The 21,362-nt window shown below is 35.2% G+C and overlaps 1 protein-coding gene across 2 annotated transcripts in view; it reads left to right on the top strand.

Moving 5' to 3' along the window:
* Window positions 1–20,285, top strand: part of GASK1B (golgi associated kinase 1B) — a 40,943-nt gene extending 20,658 nt beyond the window's left edge. For both annotated transcript variants that reach the window (XM_004040566.5, XM_055384759.2), the window contains exons 4-5: window positions 13,831–14,057; window positions 17,260–20,285. In XM_004040566.5, coding sequence (XP_004040614.5) covers window positions 13,831–14,057; window positions 17,260–17,467 — 435 coding nt within the window. In that variant the 3' untranslated portion in view covers window positions 17,468–20,285. The remainder of the gene's footprint in view (window positions 1–13,830; window positions 14,058–17,259) is intronic.
* Window positions 20,286–21,362: the final 1,077 nt, after the last annotated feature.

Below are 21,362 nucleotides of genomic sequence, written 5' to 3'. Positions count from 1 at the left end.
TTGAAACAAGAGGGAACTTATTACTGTTCATGGAAAGATCTTTGTTTCTGCAGGAACATTCTATGTGCATAACAAAGAAAGATTCCAACTATGGCCCCCTTGATAGATGATGAGGATTTTTCTCCTGCTTGATGGTCAAGGGTCTTGCTGCCAGCTTTCAGAGGCAAGCGAGGAAACACACTCACAGTCAGGTGCTATGACAGCAAGAGACATAGTGCTCCAGGGTCCTGGACATTGGGATTTCAAATAGTTTGTGTTGGTTTTATTGCTTTGCTGAATCAGAATACTGCCAAACTAAATGACCTCTAGCCATGTATTTATTGGTAAGTTCAAGCAAACAAATGAAATAGTTTCACATTTGTTTTCAAGCAAACAGTGAGAGATGATGTAGTTGGATGTTGCCTTGGCTTCAAGTAGCAAAGAAAGTCTGGGATTAGTTGTCAGTATTGGGTAGCATGCTGAACTGGTGGATCTAGGAAGCAAAAACTGTCAAGAATCAGAGGGTTTAGAGAACAATATATTTCTGCTTTTTATTGTTTTTGAGGCATCTTCCCAATTTCTTTTTATGGAGGTAATTAGAGTGGTTCACTTGGTCACAAGGAATCACTTACTAAGGTAAAGGATATGGGAATGTATGATGCTAGGGATTAAAAATGACAAATTTCAGACTTTTGGGTATGGACATGCTAAGCACTGAACAGTATTGTGGTTATTATAGACTTTTAATAGTGTACAACTAAGTTTGTCATAAATGAAATTCAAAAGTCTGACTTAGACACAGTTTCTACTATATGTATTTCCGTAGTTTGTCACTAGAAGAAATTATTTCAGTATTGATGATGTTACTTAAGATAATTAATGATACTACTTAATAAAATAATGATGTTATCTTACTTAAGGAAGCTTCAGAAGACTTTCCAAATTATCTGGCAACGTTACAATCTTATTCTTCTGAGTACGGCTTGCAATAAGTGAGCATATTGGCCAGAAAACTTGGTATTTATTGGGCACCTATGATGTGTTCATTGCTTTATATGTTTAGATGTATAGAGACAGGGAAAGTGATATAAAATAAGTACATATACAGATCTACTTATGATATCAAGGAACATTTTTTGCAGGGAAATAATGTAAACAAATGGTAAAACATGACAAAAGAGTAGAATTTTATCAAAGAAGGGTTTGGGCTATTTTAATATTAGTAACAAGGAAGTTTGACTTATAGTTTTATTTTATTCAATTATTTTATTATGCTAAGTTTAATTTATGACACTGTATTTTTAAACACATAATCACATTTCAGGAGACAGCACAAAAGATTTTTTTTAATGCATGTGTAGGTAAACAATAATTTACTTTAGTAGCAAGTGGTCACTTCATCCTCTCAAACTTGATGTCTAGAAGTAAATTTGTTACCTCATCACCCAACAATTTGTCATCTTGACTGGCCTATATTTATTCATGACATTACTATTTTTAAAATATGCCAGGTTTGAGATTTTTGTGTCCTCTTTTCATCTTTCTCTGCTTAGTGTTTCATATTCAAGTAGCAGCGAACTTTGATGCTCCTCAAAATCATTCCTGTCACTTTTTCCTTTTCATTTCTATTAATGTTACCTCAGTCAGACTTTTTCCAATGTAGATCAGGATGCTGTAAGAGACTCTTAACTAATCTCCTGGTCTTTAGTCTTCCCCAACTGCCAATTAATGTGCAAATCATTGCTGAATTTATCTTTCCTATTTCCCTTTTAATCATATTGCCACTTGCAAAATAAAATCTCTAAAGACTTCCATTTGATTGGAAAATAAAGTTTAAATTTTTAGAACATTAAAAAATTATTATGGAAAATTAAACATATGCAAAAGAAGACAGGATATTATAATAAACCCCTATGTGCCTGTCACTCAACTTCAACAATTATCAGCTCATGATCCATCTTGTTAAATCTCTATTTCTGTCTACTTTCCACATCCACATTAATTTCAAGAAAATAATTGGCATTATATTATTTCATCTGTAAATATTTCAGTATGTATCACTAGAAGATAAAACACATGAACACATTACTATTATCACACACAAAATAAAATTGAGCAGTGATTTAGTCAAATATCCAATCAGTGGCCACATTTTTGTTTCATAAGTGTCATTTATATATTTCAGTTTGTTTATTTGAATCAAGATTTAAGTAATGCCCACACTTTGTGATTGGTTGGTGTGTCTTTTAATCAATGGACTTCATCTCTATATCTTATCTCTTCCCTTTCAATAGCTTGTTGAAGAAACCAGATCATTTGTTTTGTAGAGTTCACACTCTCGATTTTGCTGGTTATACTTTTGTGGTGCCTTTCTTTTACCCTTCCTTTGTCTGTGTTCCCTATAGATTGGTGTTGAATTGATGATCAAATTTAGATTTGATTTATTTTGTCAAGTCTTCTTTGTAGATAGTGGTGTGTTCTTTTATCAGAAGACATCATATCTGGTTAGTCCTTTCTCTGATAATAGCAGCTATTGATGTTCACATTGATCCACCAGTTCACTGGGAATTGAAAAATGGTGATATATTAATTATATCATTAATTCTTCATTTATTAGTTAGACTACTTCTTTAAAGAGAAATTTCACCTCATGTCCTGTTTGGTTATCCAGGGGTACAGTTTATATAGAAAAAAAATAGCATTGCTTTTAATAAATCCAATGACCTAATTTGCTGACTTTCCAATCTTGTCTGCCACTAGTTCCTCATAAGGTGTGTGTGTGTGTGCATGTGTGTGTGTTGTAGTTTGGTCTATCCACTGTTGATTAAATATGCCTCACACTCTTGTTCATGGTCACCACTGCCTTTAGTGGTAGAGATTATATAGGTCTTTCTTTGAATGTTCTACAGTGTGGAGCTGCTCATTATGGTATTTGGTGCTGTAAGAAACCACAACATCGGCCGGGCGCGGTGGCTCACGCTTGTAATCCCAGCACTTTGGGAGGCCGAGGCGGGCTGATCACGAGGTCAGGACATCGAAACCATCCTGGCTAACACAGTGAAACCCCGTCTCTAGTAAAAATACAGAAAAATTAGTCTGGCGTGGTGGCGGGCGCCTGCAGTCCCAGGTACTCGGGAAGCTGAGGCAGGAGAATGGCGTGAACCCGGGAGGCGGAGCTTGCAGTGAGCCGAGATCGCGTCACTGCACTCCAGCCTGTGCGACAGAGCGAGACTCCGTTTCAAAAAAAAAAAAAAAAAAAAAGTAAATACAAAGGCACTGACCTATGAATCTCCCTTTTGGGCATTAACATCATTTTTCTAGTGGAGACTTGACTTTTAAGACCACATTCTCTCACTTCACATAATTTAAGCAATTTTTCATGAAGGCAACTTTAAGAAAAAGAATAGCCTAGCCACCCTAACTCATGTTCATTATAGAGGCATAGCTTATGAGATACCTGTCCTCAATAACCAGAAGGTACTTCTGAATGTTTTCTGATACATTCTGGTTATTGAGGCCCAGTATCTCATAAGCTATGCCTCTGTAATAGAACATGGGTCATTATAACATGTGCTGGTACACATCCTTTTCAGACTGATCTTTGTCTCAAAGCATATCTCTTCCATTAAGAAACATATAGATTCCTCACATGTCTGCTTCCAACTTGAAAGCCTCTAGAACTTAATACATTCTTTCCACCTACTATCTAGCACTCATGCTTAGAGATTGCTGGCGTTGTTTTTCTAAAGCCTCATCTGCATAACATGTAGTCTAGAAAGTTGGTTAACATAAGTCTTTGCTCTTGAATCCGTCTGAATTAAAGAAGGAAATGTCTGATCAAATATGTTATATTTATAATTTCAAATTGCTAAGTGACAACCAGTTGAGCATTACTGGATTCATTCTAATTTTATTATTAATCAAAACTGCAGTACATATTTTTAAATTTTATGTCTCTTTTGCTTATTTCCACCCTTGTGGTGAATGTTTTAGACTATGTTGAAATTGATCAGTGCATAGTTAGTATGCTTCAGTTGTAAGTCTAGTTATAGACATAGCTGGGCTAGAAAGATGAGAGACTTGAGGAAGCCTGTGTGATTTCATAAATAACCATTTGAGATTCAAGCATTGTTTAATGTATTGCTGGGACTAGCTTTTGGGATTGGCTTCTTCACTAAGCCTGTGCCATTGAACCATAGACAGTCTGAAACCAACCTTGATGGGTATGCTCGAGCAAAGCAAGAGGTCAAAGCACTGAGCCTCTGAGTAAGTCTGGTAGGGTGCAAATATAACAGTTTTGGAAAAATGAATGTGATAGTGTTTTCATAGGAACATCTGAGAGGGCAGGCAGATGCTCATTGGGCTCAATGTATATGGTTTTTGTATGTATTTTTTAAAATTTATGACTCATTATTGGCTAATGAAGAAGTATATTCAGAGAGGGTTAAGGGTTAAGTGAGAGCTGGTTCAACCAGTACAAAAGTAGGATAAGTATTCTATTAGTTTCATGCTCTTCCCAACCATATTAATGATGTTTATGGACACATATCACTAAGAGATATATGGAGCTTCCAAGAATTATTACTGTTGTATGGTCAAATTGAATGGAACTGTTTGGGGCATGGTTTTTGTGTGCCTTTCTGGGAGTCCATAAGGGCAAAACTATTTTCACAGTAATGCTGAGACCTTTGATTTTTCACTTTTTTCAGTGTTGATATATGCAGTAGTGGTTAAATCTGTTGATGCTTTAGCATGAATAAAGGCAGGCACCAAACTATACCAGTGGTCATTGTACTCTTCACTGCCACTGCAGTCACAGGAAGAAAAACAGCACATGAAATAAATGCCAGATTCCCTTAAAATTTTTCTTGAAGCAATGAAAATCTATTAATTTTTAAAAATCTCTACCTGTAAGTCCCTGTCTTTTTAATATCCTGTGTCACAAAATGAGAATGTGTAAAGCACATCGACTGTATCCCGTAGTGCAATGGTTGTCTTGAGGAAACCACTTATGTAATTGTTTGAATTGTGAGCTGAACTAGCTGCTTTTTTCATTAAATGCCATTTTAACTTGAAAGAACAATTCCACTTCTCTCATTTGTTTGGAAAGTATAGCAAGTTCCTTTAAAATATCTTATTTATATTAACATATGATAGATTATTTTTATATGAACTTAATGCATACTTATTTTTTAAATTCTTGGCTTTAATTTTTCATTTAATATGGTAAATAACCACAAATGAATACTCTTAGGGGGTCCTCAGTAATTTTTAAGAGTGTCAAAGAATTCTGAAATCAAAAGTTTGAAGACCACTGCTCTAGGTTATCTTTTCTGAAATAAACTCCCTTTTGTCTATATAAGATCTAGTAACTTCAAAGGTATTACATTTCTGTGATTCTAAGATTCTGTGATTTTAAGATTTTGAGATTGCCACAAAAGGATGGGTAGGGGAAAACAGACCTTTTAGTAGATCGCTGTCTGCATTCTGTTTCAATGAGTGAGCTGAGTGGAGCTAGTATGCGTTCTTTGATTTCTTTCAACAAACATTTATAAAGTACCTGCACTGTATAAAGTATAATGCTGGTTGCTATAGAGAATACCCAGTGAATCATTCTTAGAGGAATTAAGTTGTAATCTTCATGAAAGCAAGAACTTTGTCTTTTCTAGCAGGGCAAGCATCGTGGTAGGCAGGCGGATGTTTTTGAAATCCACACGAGTCACTCGTTTTATCTCCTTAGGCAGGTTGCTATCCTCTCTGAACGTTTTTCTTCAATTGTAATATGGGAAAAATATATACTATTCTGGATTATTTTGATGATTAGGAACTTTTAATGTACAGTGCTTTAGCAGAATTCTGAAATATTTTAGCAAGGTTATTTAAAGGGCTTCATTTTGTAGCTGTTTTCTAACCCAAGAAGCATAGAAACATAGAATGGAAAATTCTATATGTATATGTAAAAGTAATTTTTAAGAAAAGTTTAACTCATAAAAGCAAAATTTATTTTTAGTGGCCAGAAAATAATTAGGCTGTCAAAATTAATTTATTTTTTCAAAAGAGAACTGATTTTTATAAAAAAGTATAAGTTAAAATAGCTATTAGATTTGTTTGCTACATTAGGTTCTGTTAACCATAACCAAAACTGAGTTTTAATATAGTCATTTAGCTTATCTTTACTTATTTTTGTCATTTTCCTTTAAAAATCTATATTATAGAAAAAAATGGATAGAAATTCTATGTTAGTAATAAAAGTAATACACATCGAGTTAAGCAAAAGAAGGTTTTCAGTGATACTATTCCTTCAGATATAAATGAACATGTTTTACTTATTTCTAATTTGATTTTATAGATTTAGTTCCAAATAGTAGTGCTTTACTTCACTGAAGAAAGCATTTAAAAATTTTATTACAATAAGGTTATTTCATTTCCATGTTAAATTTATTGCCTAATAGCAATTCATTCTATAAATCAGAATTTCATAAAATGCAAAAATTTTTTTTAGTCTGAGTGTTCTTTTTAAATCTTTACAGGAAAATGGATGTGTCTTTGACAGAGACTATTTTCATGTATCCCTGCTTGTGCAAATTATAGAACATAAATTTTCTTTCTCCAAAAATAGATTGTTGCTTGCCTGGTGACTCCAGTCTTTCTGGGGCATAGTGATGTTTGGCTTCTGGTTCTTATTGAGAGGTGCAGTATATGGATTTTAAACATTGCAGCTATAGAAATTGATCCAAATGTATAATAACCTTAGAATATTTTTACTTATACATAAAGAAATACTGCATCATTATGTGTCATTTATTAATGTGGAAGAAACTAGAGATTCTTCCCTGGGTTGGTATACACTGACATTTATTTTTAAACATGGAATTCTAAAGTAGAGGTGGAATAGAGCAATGAATGCTCTTTACAGAGGCAGAGGCACAAGGGAGCCTATGCCCATTGTTAGATTTCTATATTGCAGACTATTTTTACATTTCTCTTCATTCATCAACTGCTCTTCAAGTCACATATGCATGCTCACTAATTTAACAGGCACCTGTTGTCATGGCAGCAGAGAACAAAAATGAAATTCATTATTTTGTGCGGTGAGAGTTCGCAGGTGATACAGGTGCTGGCGGGGGTGGAGCGGGGGGGGAATACTGTGGGCTTTTGCTTTGTATAGCTCCCCAAGCAAGAGGCTATGTCTATATTAACAAGTGCCATGGGATTGTGGGATTTGTCCGAGGTTGCATTCTCTACAATCTAGTGTCCCTTTATACACTCATTAGACTACATGGGGCCAACTCTAGTTCTATTGATAATATGGCAACCATACAATGGTTTTCATCAAGACAAATTCATGTAAAGGGATTTTCCAGTGTAAGTTATTAGCTGATAAACAAATAAGTCCATGTGTTTTTGTATCTGTCTGTCTGAAGGGATGCTGGTAATGATAACGATTCTCACTGTCTTTTTCCCTTTTTGAAATAATTAAAATAATTGTTGAAAATGGAACTTTTTTCTAAATGAGATATCCAATGAGGTAACTTGGATTGAAAGAAATCTTCCAGAAAACTGCTAATTATAGAAAAGCATTTCCTTTGGTTATTTCTGTCAACCTGCCTAGTATGTATTTATTGAATGCCTATTACATACATGGCATTATGGCGGACCCTCTGTGAGATATAAGAATTCGTTATCCATGGTTAGTTAATTTAAACCCACATAAAGAAACTAACCAAAAGCACATAACAAGCACAGGCCATTCCATTATTTGGCCTGTTCAATTTTTTTTGCACTTTATTCAGTGTATGCTGCACTAAAAAAAATCCGTTATCTTGATAAGCCACCATCATTTTGTTTATTTGACTCTTCCCAATACAAAACAGTGCTTTGGAGGAGCATTGTAAATAGCCAAATACAAAGTGGGTGCCAACTTTCAGCAGGGTTCATTCAATAACAAACATTTATTGAGTACCTACTATGTGCTAGGCATTGGGTGAAATACTATGGTGAATGTTAAATTCCACCAATTACATGTCTTACTGCATATTTATACTTTCTCTCTGATATGCATTCTTCTTTCTAAAGATGCAGTTTTTAAATGCTAAAAACAGATCATTTGAAAAGAGATGGTGAGGACCTTAAGATGCTGACTTACCAAACCAGAAACACACACACCTACATACACACTTGTGATTATACCCTCACTTAGACCCTTAAAGAGGTGGAAAACAGAGGTGGAAAAACAGAAGTTTATCTAATTTAACTAACAGATTTGAATGAGAATAACATTTGGATGATGGGAATTTCCTACCTATGTTAGGAAGAACATCCTCATTTTACCCTGTTTTTAGCTGTCAAGCACATTCTGCCTGTGTTTCCTTTAGTTGTCATTCTTTTACTGTTTTCACCTGATGCCCTACCCTCTTGCCTTTAACCTTTCTTCCAGCTCTGCATGAGAAAATAAAAATGAAACTTGCAGACACATAAAAAAATTTTAGCTTTTTTTTTTATAGGCACAGTGCATTTTCTGGGGGTCCTGCTATGTTGCCCAGGCTCGATTTGAACTCCTGGGCTCAAGCAATTCTCCTGTCTCAGCCTCTTGAGTAGCTGGGACTGTAGGTGCACATAACTGCACCTAGCTAACAATACTCTTCTTCACCTTTCTATCTGACTACCTGCCCTAATGTTCCCTTTACTCTCAGTAATGTGGTCTCCTATTGCGCTACTCACAGTATGATCCAAGGACCCATGCCACTTTATACCAGTTCATGATGAGATAATGCAAAGTTACAAGTAAGCATTTAGAAACTTTGATAATAATTTGATAGAATAATTTTGTCTGCTGAATCTAACAAGATGTTTATCTGGTATTTTCCATTTCAAAAACTTTATTTCTCTGATGATTAATCATTTTTTTAAACAAAACAATAGTCTACATAGAGAAGCACTGGCCAAATACACTCATTGTATCTCTAAAGATGCCTTTGGATTTCTTACCTCCATGCCTTTGCCTGGTTTTTAGCTAACACTGCCTGGCTCTTAAAATTTAACTGTAATGTCATCTCCTTCATGAGTTTTTCTCTGAAATCCTACAGAAGTTCTTTGTATTTCTGATGAAACCTTTATAACTAATATTTTAAATTCAGTATCATTTAACGTTCTACACAAATGCGCCTCCTTTTTGCAGTATCGTTTTGGAGACTACCCCCGAGAGATACAATCAGGATGGATAAGAGCATGGACTTTAAAGCTGTAGATACCTGGACTGGAATCCTGAGTTGTGTCATTTAAGAGTTGAGGGGCCTTGGGGAGGTCAACTAGCCCTTTTTTGCCTCAGTTTCCTCATTTATCAAATGAGACTATTGGTATCACCTATGTCTTAAGGTTACTATGAGGATTAAATGAAATAATACACGTGAAGCATTAAGTTCCTGGCACATACTAAACACTCAATATAAAACTGCTATTAATATTTTTATTATTAATATTAGCAGCATTTTATATATATAAATAAAATAAAAATATAGTACTTTTTTTTTTTTTTTTTTTGAGATGGAGTCTCACCCTGTCACCCATGCTGGAGTGCAATGGGGCGATCTCGGCTCACTGCAAGCTCCACTTCCCGGGTTCAAGTGATTCTCCTGCCTCAGCCTCCTGAGTAGCTGGGATTACAGGCGTGTGCCACCACGCCTGGTATCTTTAGTAGAGATGGGGTTTCACCATGTTGGCCAGGCTGGTCTCAAACTCCTGACCTTGTGACCCACCCACCTCAGCCTTCCAAAGTGCTGGGATTACAGGCATGAGCCAGCATGCTCGGCCAAAATATAGTACTTTTTATTGCCTTCATCCAAGCATTGCCTGAAATTAGTGATTTAATCATACTGTTTTGAGGAAAAAGAAGATGTGAAGAAACTGACACAATTTCTTGATAGGCCCATTTTTGAAGACATAGCTGGTGTGGGTAGTGTGCATAGGGATGGAACATCTTTAGGTTTCTGCAGATTTCTAATGGGTTTTGGTGAACTAGGACAGTGCTGCAGAGGCACCCTTGTGTAGGTGCTGCAAGCATAAGTTGAATCACTCATGAAATGCTTTTTTCCTACAGGCAAAACTAACACTACCAAAGGAAAATGGAATTTAAAAAAAACTTTAGAAGAAGGAAATATATCTAAAAATATCCCACCACCACCACCAAAAAATTTGGCTGGAACACCTGGGTTTTTCTGAGTATAATTTTAGTTAGGTAAACATTGAAAAGATGTATTTTCCTAAGAAAGGAAAGACTCATTTTATGGAAAATGGTGATTGGCAGTATTTTAAGATGCAGAAGATTAGTTTTGGAAAAGATATTCCTGTTTTAAAGAATAAGATGTGAATTTGAACAAGCAGCAATAATGAGGACTAACACTCATTATTGCTTAGCTGACAAAATGTATCCCCAAATAGCCTTCTTTGTAGGATAATTACCTACGCAGACATGTAGATGTACACTACAGTGCTTAATCATGCAGTAGTTAAGTGAATGTTTTAAGTGTGCACTAAACAAGTATATTAAAACCATATTATGGATTCATAGCTATGTAGGATATGCTTTATTAGGCTTTAAAAAATAGATAAGCTGTCTTAAAAGTAAGCATAAATATGCTCAATAGAAAACTAAATTAACTGCCTAACAAAATGGCACTGAATTTAAGGGAGTAGATTATGTTTTTGTGGTCAAGTTTTTTTTGGTATATTGAATATGAATTCAAAAGGAAGCCTATAAACAAAATTCTGAGAAGAGCTAGAGAACATGAATTAAGAGGTACGTAAGCCCTTGCTAGACAAGGGCAATAATACAAAGACATAATTTACTATAGTTGGAGCATAAGGAAAACAAAGTAAAACCTAGATTATTTGAGACCTTACAGCTGATTTTACATCTGCAGGTGTACACACAGTGTTTGCGCGCACGCGTGCACACACACACACACACATATGCCCATCAAGTACATATATAGATCTGAAAAAAATGAGTGGCAACATTTTCTATAAGAGAAGTTGGGCTGAATGCACACACCTGTTTTCAGTAATAATGTCTCTTAGATCTGAATGGCACAACAGTCTGTCAGGGAGGTGGTGAAATCATCACAGACTGTTGAGTGATTCAAAATTAGATCAGATGAAGTACTTTAAAAGTACACTGTAGCAAACAATCTAATGTTGGTAAGGCAATAAAAAGATGACCTAAATCAATCTTTTCAATCTTTAACTTTTAATGCTTTTGTGTAGTTTAAAAATAGAAAAATATAATGTTTACAGAAGTACTGAAAGGGCCTTATCTCTAAAGAGCTTATTATTTAACATTAATATATGATATCCATGGTTTTGTTATAGAAACAGTACAAATGTAGTTATGTATCTTAGTCCTTTCCCCACTACTATGAAATCCACAATGATGGAAGAATTAAGGGTTTGAAGAAGCATTTAAGAAATGTTTGGTAGCGTTTTCTTTACGGGTTATATTCAAAACACATATGTCCAATATAATAGACTTTGATATTTAGTCAAAATTAAATAAGATTTAAGTTTTTTTATTTTTAATGTTAATGTGACTAGATAAAACAATGATGATAAAATGGTACACAGATTCTCTGAGAATCATTAGTTAATGTGTATTTTAAAAAAGGGGTGATTGAATGGGAAGCAGCTTATAGAAAAGTTAGTTTTCATGTTCTTTCTGACCTTAACTTAAATAATTGGCAATCAAATGCAGTCTCTTTTATATCATTTGATTTCTCTTATACTCAAAGTCAGTGAAGGTACTGCATAAAATGACTGAAATTGAGAAGAAAGGGCTCAATAAAGTTCTCTAAAAGTTTCTAATTTGTGCTTTTTTCATTTCATGTGCTATTCTAACCTACAGTGATTTGCTTGGGGCACTCTTGCTCACCTTTGGGAAACCTTCTTATTCTCATGTCAATCAAATGCAGATTAACAAGCAGTGGTAACTTACTGTTCCCTGGAGTCAGTCTATGTGACTTTTTGGATAAACTATGGGTTAGACTTATGGTCCCATGGATCAGTGGTTTGGAACCAATCTTGACAGAACCCTCCTTTTCTGTGACTGTTTCTAGGCCAGCAGTGTACCCTTTGACTGGTGCAAATGCTTGGTCTCTCGCTTGCCACACATGTGACCAGCTTTACATAAACTTCATAGAAAATTGGCTTATGCTAACTTCTCTTACAATCCTTGATCTCAAGCATGCTATTTGATACAAAGTCCATTTACATACAGAAAACAGAGAAGAAAGTCCTTTGTCCAGTTCTTGAAGCTTGTTCTGGTAGCAAAGGAAAACTAAATAACCATTTCAATTTTCCATTGGAAGTGGTAATGGTGGAGAGGTGCTGACCATGGGTAACATTTGCCTTGGTGCCTAGCTCACTGATAGGATGTAGAAGATGTTCAATAAGTGTTTGTTGGATAAATGAATAAATGATCATTCCAAAGTAGGCTAAATTTTGGCACTGCTTTTCGGCGTCCCTTTCTAAGCAGCTGGTCTCCTAGACAGCTCCATGGGAGCTGCAGAAACACAGGAGGATGAGAAAAAGATGGGAATTTAATACCAAAAGAATAAAAGTGGCAGTGTCTGTCTAGCCATCTTTTGACTAGTTAGCCTAAAACCATTCAATATGACGTACTGGGGAAAAAAATCGTGGAATTTTGGAGACAAACAAATCCATGTCTAAATCCTAACTTTGCTACTTACTTACTAATATTCTACCCAGGGCAGGTTACTTAATGTCTCTGAGGCTGAATTTTTCTTCATTTAAAATGGATAGATTACTCTTTGTCTTAGAAGCTTGTTTTGAGATAAATAACTTTGGATGGTATGTAGGTGTGTTTCAATAAGAGTAACAGTAGTTTTCATTTTTTGAGTGTCTTATAGATGCTTGGGACAGGGACGGAGTGTGTACACATATTTTCATCAATCTTTCTACCAGGTGTTCAAGGTAAAGAGTATCATTCCTGTTACTCAGGCGTTTACATTGAGAGTCGGTGATGGAAAGGAATCTACACAAGGTTGCAGAGCTCAGAAGTGTGAAAGCAGAGATTTGACTTAAATTTATCTGATTCCTTTGCCCAGGCTTTATTTTACCTGATTCATAAATATTATTTCTTTCCTTACCCAAAGGAAATGGAATTAAACAGTTCTTCTTTTTCTAATTAATCTGGTTACCCTCTTCTATAGGGTGGTATCCTTAACTCCCATAATAAACTTCAGTAGGCCCATTTTGTTCACATGTTTAGAATCTAGCTGTGGCCTCCATTTAGATAGTGCTTTTAGGTTTTATGATTGGGTCTCACATCTTTTCAATAGATTTCTTCTATGTGATTTCAAGTTAACTTACTGTAATACTGAAGTCCAGATAGGCTAGGGGATGCAATAAACTTTTTTGTGGCAATGAAGTAACTCCAATTTCCCATAAGCCACCTGAGGGAGAAAACAAGACAGAGCCTTCCAGACACTTAGAAGTACAATGGTGTTTCTTCTGCTGTGCGTGGAGTCAGAGATTGTGCTGGCCATGTGTCTGTATGTGATGTCAGTGGGAACTTTGAATATTTAGGGTGGAGATGCCTAACTTGGATAATCTGACTTTGGACCTATTAGCAGAAGCTGGAAATGCTTATAACTATGACTGAGTCAGAAGGATATGAACCTTGGACTTGTTCTGACAGTTGCCTTTAATTAAATGAGCCCGGCCCTCTTAGATTCTGGCAAGTCAGCTATTCAGAAAGCACTGGTCTTTGAAAATCTTGTAACTTTCCCAAGTTTTGTTTTCACTCAGCATCTTGGATTTTGTGTTTTCCATCTACAGATTTATAATCGCTTAGATACAAATTGCTGTGGATTCAGACCTCGCAAGGAAGATGCCTGTGTACAGAATGGATTGAGGCCAATATGTGATGATCAAGGTTCTGCGGCTCTAGCACACATTATCCAGCGAAAGCATGACCCAAGGCATTTGGTTTTTATAGACAACAAGGGTTTCTTTGACAGGAGTGAAGATAACTTAAACTTCAAATTGTTAGAAGGCATCAAAGAGTAAGTTTTATAGTAACATCTGCAGGACATCACATTTATGTTAGATAAGTAGCAAGGTTCTGAGAAAACTCACATCTTACATCTGATCATTTTGACCCTTGAAAATAATTGTGAATGTGGAATCTGGGAATGGAGACCCAAGAAGGGAAACAAACCCAAGAAGAACAGAACCAGAGTGCAGCCATAGCGCCTCTATCAACAACCAATACCGCCTACAAAGCGCATGCTACATTTCACATTCATGATGTTGCTTGGTTCTCATTGTGAAAATCCGTGTGGGTTTTGTTGGAAGAATGCAGGGACCTCTGGCATAGGATTTGGCAGAGCAGGGATAAGCAGGTGGCAGAGGCTCCATTATTAGGCATAAGATAGGACATGGGAAGAACTAATAGATGTGCAAATATTGACATGGCAGAATGTCTAAATTCATAATGAACTCAAGTGACTTTTATGAATGCAGTGGAAAATGACAGCCAATCTGGTAAGTAAGGCATAGTCTCAAAGGAAAGCTGACTGTAGAATTCAGCAGGAGGATTTTTCAGCATTTTGAAATCCTTCAAGGAGCCATAGATTAAGGGGAAAAGTATCTAACACCTGAAAGAGAGGGCTTATGGATGCTAGTTAGGGAAGAATTATTTATTTACTTAGGGTTGACCAAGAATTCAGGGAAGATCTCGAAGATCTGGGGACATCCGACAAGACTCAGAAAGAATGCTGAGTGGAGAGGGAACCAAAGAAGGAGTTCTGCAATGCAGAAGTTAAAACACAGTGGTTGCTCATGGCACACTTGATCATACATCTATTGGAAATAAAGGAAATTAGACGTTTAGTAATGGCAAGAACCCAGCTATAAAGTGTGAGCTGTTCAACCCCAGCAGTGGAAATTGTGGCTGGATTTCAAGCTCCACTGCCTAGTGGGCAGAGCCACTCTCTATACTTCCCATCTTAGTCAGAAATCAGATTGACTAAGAGACTGCGGTAGGGTGGAGACCTAAAAATAGAGGGTTCTTTGGTAAAATAGGTAACCAGCTGTGTGAAGCTAGGTGACTGCTGGAAACCTCATGAGCAAGTCTAAAATTGAGGTTAGAACCCAAGTCTTCCAAATCCAAGTCCAGTATTTTTTTTTTCTGTAATAACTGTGTTGCTATTTCTGTAGTAACTGTGGTGTGCTCTGTTACTATTACTCTTGTTAATAATATTCTGGTGCATATTTCTGTAATAATTGTGGTGTGCTCTGTTACCATTACTCTTGTTAATAATATTCTGGAGCATTTACATGGTATGGATTTTATGTACTTTAGCATTAAGAGCAATACTGTTCCTGTGAGAGTTATGAGACGCGATTTTATAAGTTTTTGTCGGGTCGTGCCCTGTTGACACTTGTTTCTCACATCTCTTTGTGGATTGAAGGCAGGTTATGTGGCAGGTTCTCTCTTTTAAGCTAAGGAAATTTTATGTGTCGGAAAATTTACTTTCCTAAGACATCACTTACTAAGGTGATATCGCAGGGTCTTCTTGAATCCCTAAATTCCCTCTTAGAATTAGGAGTGCCTGAAGAATACAGTCCATCCATTTCATACATTCATGTAAATGTGAATATCTTTATTTCTTCTTTCAAAGAAGATTTACATTTAAATGCATTATAAGGAGTAATGGGTTTGAAGTTAAATCTTCTTTGAAAATATAATTCACACATTGAAAAGCAAAAATGAAGGCTTTTCTAACCCCCAATTTATGCATTGAATATTCCTACTATTATATCAATGTAGTGCAGAGACAGGTAATATTTTTGCTTTCCTTTATGAAAAGGATTAGCCACTAAGGAGATCTAATGGTTTTAACGATTTCATCTCATACATTCTGCCACAGCTAAATTAGTTGAAGGGCTATAGAATTGACAATTCATGGATTATTAACACTTCATAAAGCAAAAATGCTACTTAATACTAGAGCCCCTAAAGTTGAGGCCCTAAACTATATAGTAATGTCTTCAGGGAACTCAGAGCGTCTTATAAACATTCTTTCATTCCGCACTTCCTCACACGCATTGAGCATGTCCGGCGCCGTGGCCTTTGTTCTTTCTGCAGCATCAGAACTGCTGGAGCACCTGATCCTCGGCTTTAGGGCACCCTCTGTGCCATCTCCATTGTGCTCCATTGAAATTTGGAAGAGGTGCTTAGAAGGCCTGAAATTTCTGGCAGAGTGTACTCTTTAAGCAAGTATATATGTTCTTACCATAGTTTTTGAGGTATAACTGAGTTTATTAGAAATGTACTCTTAAAACAATATTTTTACTGTGCTTTTATCAGCATTTTAGTGAAAGTTGAGAAATGTCAAATTGGGGATTTAGCAAAATATTACTTATGTTTTTGATCTAGAAATTTTGCTAAGTCCTTCAGATAATGTATATGCTGGACTCCTGGCTTTCTAAATGAAGAAAAGCAAGCACAATGCATTCTTTTAAGGTAATTCAACAAAGACCCCTCTAAATTGGTCTTAGGTTTTCCAGAGAGACTTTCACTGTGGAACTAAAACTTTTCTCTGAAACTGGAGTTTTGCTAAATTTATTTGAAAACATCTTAATACTCTAGTTAAATAAAATGATCTTAAATCCTCAGAGCTCCAGGAGTATGATATGACTCAAAGACAATTCTTTCTTTAATTTGATGTTTTTGAATGAATCTTATCTCATTTTAGTACACACATTTTTTATTATTTCACATAAATTCAGTTGTGTAACTTCTATTCAGGCAGAATACTTTATTGAAGTTGTCATTATCAATTTGTCTCTCATATTTTCTTGCATAAAATCCCACCTTGAGACATCTGAGGATACTGTTCTACTTGACAGATTAAAGGGGTTTCCACAGGTGAAATGAGCCTAAGACTAAGAAAAGTATTTCTGCCAGTCTAATAGAATCCTTTCCAATTCCATGCCTTTGTTTGAGTGTACGGAATGACCTTAAGTAAGAAGTCTGTCATGTTCTGAATGGTGTAGAATATCCAGTTCACTGGAAACACTTTCTTCTAGTATATTATTATTAAGAGAAGTGTCATCTTGGCAGTAACAAAAATGTTTTGGTTCTCAAAGATACCATTTGTTAGTGTGATTTATGACAGATTAATGAAAGGCAGGACAGTTGGGTAAGGAGTACTATTCCCAAGCAATTACTAAGATTGAAATATCATTTTATCTTTTCAGGTTTCCAGCTTCTGCAGTTTCTGTTTTGAAGAGCCAGCACTTACGGCAGAAACTTCTTCAGTCTCTGTTTCTTGATAAAGTGTATTGGGAAAGTCAAGGAGGTAGACAAGGAATTGAAAAGCTTATCGATGTAATAGAACACAGAGCCAAAATTCTTATCACCTATATCAATGCACACGGGGTCAAAGTATTACCTATGAATGAATGACAAAAGAATCTTCTGGCTAGGGTGTTAGATATATTTATGCATTTTTGGTTTTGTTTTTAAATCAAGCACATCAACCTCAAGCCCGTTTAGCAATGAGGCAGTGTAGATGAATACGTACAATAAATGACTTTAACCAAGTAGCTGTAATGGAACTCAGCACTGTATGCATACTTAAAAAGGTTTTGAGAAACAAACTACTTGAGAAATATTTGTTTATATTTTTCTCTAACATCATGCTATGTGTGAGTCTGAACATCTGACAACAGAAATTTCAGTTATTATTCTAGCTAAGTTTTGAAAACATTTGTCATGTTGTTTAATAGAAAAGTGCAAACCAGAGGTACTGACTCCATTAATAAACCATATTTTGTGCCATTTTGACTGTTCTGACCAAATACTAATGGGAACAATTCTTGACGTTTTTCTGTTGCTAATTGTTAACATACAGCAGTCTCTACACTACCCTGAGGCAACTCTACATTGGAACACTGAGGCCCACAGCCTGCAAGAGCATCAGAGCTGACCATACATTTAAACAGAAATGCTGGTTTATTTGCAAAATCACCAGCATATTTTCTATTGTGTCTATAAAAAATCAGCCATTTAAGTACAAGAATCGTATTTTCCATTCCTTTTTAGAAATTTATTTTGTTGTCCCTATGGAAATCATTCACATCTGACAATTTATATGTTAAAGAGTTTTACTCTCTCTATTTTGGTCCAATTTGTATCTAGTGGATGAGAAATTAAATAATTCTAAAGTATGAAGTTACCTATCTGAAAATGTACTTACAGAGTATCATTTTAAAATGGATGTCTCTTTAAAAATTTTGTTACTTTTACCAACAATGTGATATAATTTATGTATATTTTATTAATAATAGTGAATTCCTTAAAATTTGTTCTATGTAATTATATTTAATTTGGTTTAATGGTTACTGCCCAGATATTGAGAACTGGTCCAAATATTGAGTGTGTTTCAATATATTATCTGGCTTATTTCAACATGAGTAATATGAGCAAAATAAGTTAAAACCTGCGTCTGATCAATTTTCCTCATGACTAGAACTAAAGCAGTAAATTTGGACAATATTAAGCCTCAAATAATCACCTCCAAACTCCTTCTAACACTTTTTAAATCAGATTGGAAGACATGGACAAATCAGGTTCATGTGTTGCATCTTTATGTCCTTTGCCAATATCCAAGATCATCACATATGGTAGATATTCACATGGAGTTTCAAATTCAGAATAGATTACCATTACCCTCCTGCCCTTACACATCCTACTCCTTATTTAAAAGTTCTATTTGTGACTTTTTCATTTCCTGAAAGTTTAAAAATACAATTTGAGAATGTTTATAATACATTCTCTCCTGTCTTTTCACGGTTACGTCTGTTATTGCTAAAATACACCACATTTTCTTTGTTCTGGTCAAGGGTAACTCAATATCTGTGTGAAAGAGAACTACTAACAACATTACAATAGAGGCTAGATTTGAAAAAAAAATCTATAGATCTAATTGATACAATTGTAGAACAAAATGTCAAAATAATGTTTTAAGTATAAGAGAAGATGGACCAAGGAGAGAGAGATCATTTGAAAATCTAATTGTAGCTTTTCTAGGCTCACATTCATGTACTACTTTTAGCACCCTTATGGGCTGTGCTCGCCCCCTGGACAGTTGAGCTTTGGATTATCTTCCTCTTCAGTTTTCCCTCTATTGACCCGAGTGTCTCCCTCTGCTTCTACAGATTTATAGTACTCCTTGGCTCTTTTGAGTCTCCACTTTTACTCACTGTCTCTGGGATTTTTAAGATCCTTTTCTTCTCTTATAAGTCATCCTCTTAATGAAAATTAGCCTAACAAAAGTTTGGAGACTAGAATCCTACTTTGAGCCACTGACTTGAAATAACTCTTTTGGCAAGTTGCCTGACATCCTGTCTTACCAAGGTGGCGTATTTGCATTTTTACTGCTTAAAACATTTTTTTTTTTTTTACCATCTTTATCCAAATTTATCATATTGATGGTAGGACTAACAGGCTTTTTAGAAGCTGGCTTTAACTTTGAGTCTCAAGCTACAATGCTGTTGGGCAGCCTGGTCTTCCCATGTGAGGGTTTAACTTTGTTTATTTGCCTCCAGTTATTCCAAAATGCTTATTAAATGAAAGGCCCAGGAACATGTTTATTTTAGTCACCTTTGCTTTTTAACAATTTTGTTTTGTAATCAATGAGTAATACATGATGAATTATTTTTGACTAATGGATAGCCGAAGGCCAGGCTTTTAATTCTAATAGGTAATGTTCTTCTTTTGTCTTATTGAAACAATGAGAATACTCTGTGCATTTCAAATGCACTCCGATTATGCTGTGGTTTTATTCACATAAGCACAATATGTGTTTTATTTATAACTTCATAACAAACATTATAATAATTTACCTTAGCAGACATGCAAAAGCTTATTCTTGTGTGACTTTCTTTAAGCTAATAATATAAAAATAAATATGTATCTTAAAAATCTATAATAAAACATTAGAAATTAAAGATATGTGCTTTTTATTTTGCAGATGAGTTCTTTTGCTTTTGTAGATGTGTTTTCAGAGCTAGGTACAGAGGAATGTTTGCTACCTTTAGCGGTGAAAAAAGAAAGAGAGTCAAGAATTTTGTTGGATTGTGTTTGTGTGTGCATATATTTGATATCATCATTATATTTGTAATCTTTGGACTTGTAATCATAGCCTGTTTGTTCTACTGTGCCATTAAATATACTTTACCTTATACATAAAGAATAAAATACCTAGATGTAGATTTATTTACACACTGTCTTGTGAAATTCTTATGTTTATGTCAGCACAGAACAAGCACACATTTAGAGCATTCATCTGAAAATTATATGGAAATTGAACATGGGTCAAATAAAGATGATAAAGACCTTTTTTAAAAAATTAAGTATCATAAACAATAATCAAGAACTTTCATGCATGAAGGATAACTAGAATTGACTTGTCAAATAAAGATGATAAAAATTGACACTTGGGACTACTAGAGGGGGACAAGTGTTGAAAAACTAACTCTTGGTTATTATGCTCAGCACCTAGGTGATGGGATCATTCATATCCCAAACCTCAGCATCACCCGGCATGCCCAGGTAACAACCCAGCACATTTACCCCCTGCATCTAAAATAAATGTTGAAAAGGAAGAAAAAAAAGAAAGAATTGACTTGTCAGAAAAATTATATGAAACGTGGAAATAGCCAGAAGAGAGTTTTGTGTGTTTTTTCAGTGCAATGCTGGGATTAATTTTCTATTACATAGGCTACTTAACAATGCAGGAGGGGAGAGACTTGTAGACTTTTGTTCCATAGAGATGCAAATAATTTCCTTCTGGTGGAAGAGATAACCTTAATAATTGGGCATTAACCAGTTTTAAATCTAGTCCAACAATCTTATCCTAATATTGCCTATAAACATTTAGCTTTTGAAATACTCTTTTAAATGGTTTTTACCATCTCACCAGTTCCATCATTAATTGATTATTTGAATAAAATCTTTATATTCACTTAACATTTTCATACGAATCAGTTTTTTATCTTTTGAAAATTTTGCTTTAATAAACATTTGACCACAGAGCCATATAATTTTATTTCCTTGAGAGTCATGATTTTACATTTTGGAAAATTTTACTTTAATAAACTTTCAAAATACAACTTATACATTTTTTTTTTTTTTTTTTGAGACGAAGTCTTGCTCTGTCACCCAGGCTGGAGTGCAGTGGCAAGATCTCAGCTCATTGCAGCCTCTGCCTTCTGGGTTCAAGGGATTTTCCTGCCTCAGCCTCCTGAGTAGCTGGGATTATAGGCACCTGCCACCATACCCTGCTAGTTTTTGTATT

This window comes from Gorilla gorilla, chromosome 3 (assembly GCF_029281585.2).
Source record: "Gorilla gorilla gorilla isolate KB3781 chromosome 3, NHGRI_mGorGor1-v2.1_pri, whole genome shotgun sequence".
In the NCBI taxonomy this organism is placed as follows: Eukaryota; Metazoa; Chordata; class Mammalia; order Primates; family Hominidae; genus Gorilla; species Gorilla gorilla.
The sequence above is the reverse complement of the archived record's forward strand: the minus strand, read 5'-3'. Positions and strand labels throughout refer to the sequence as shown.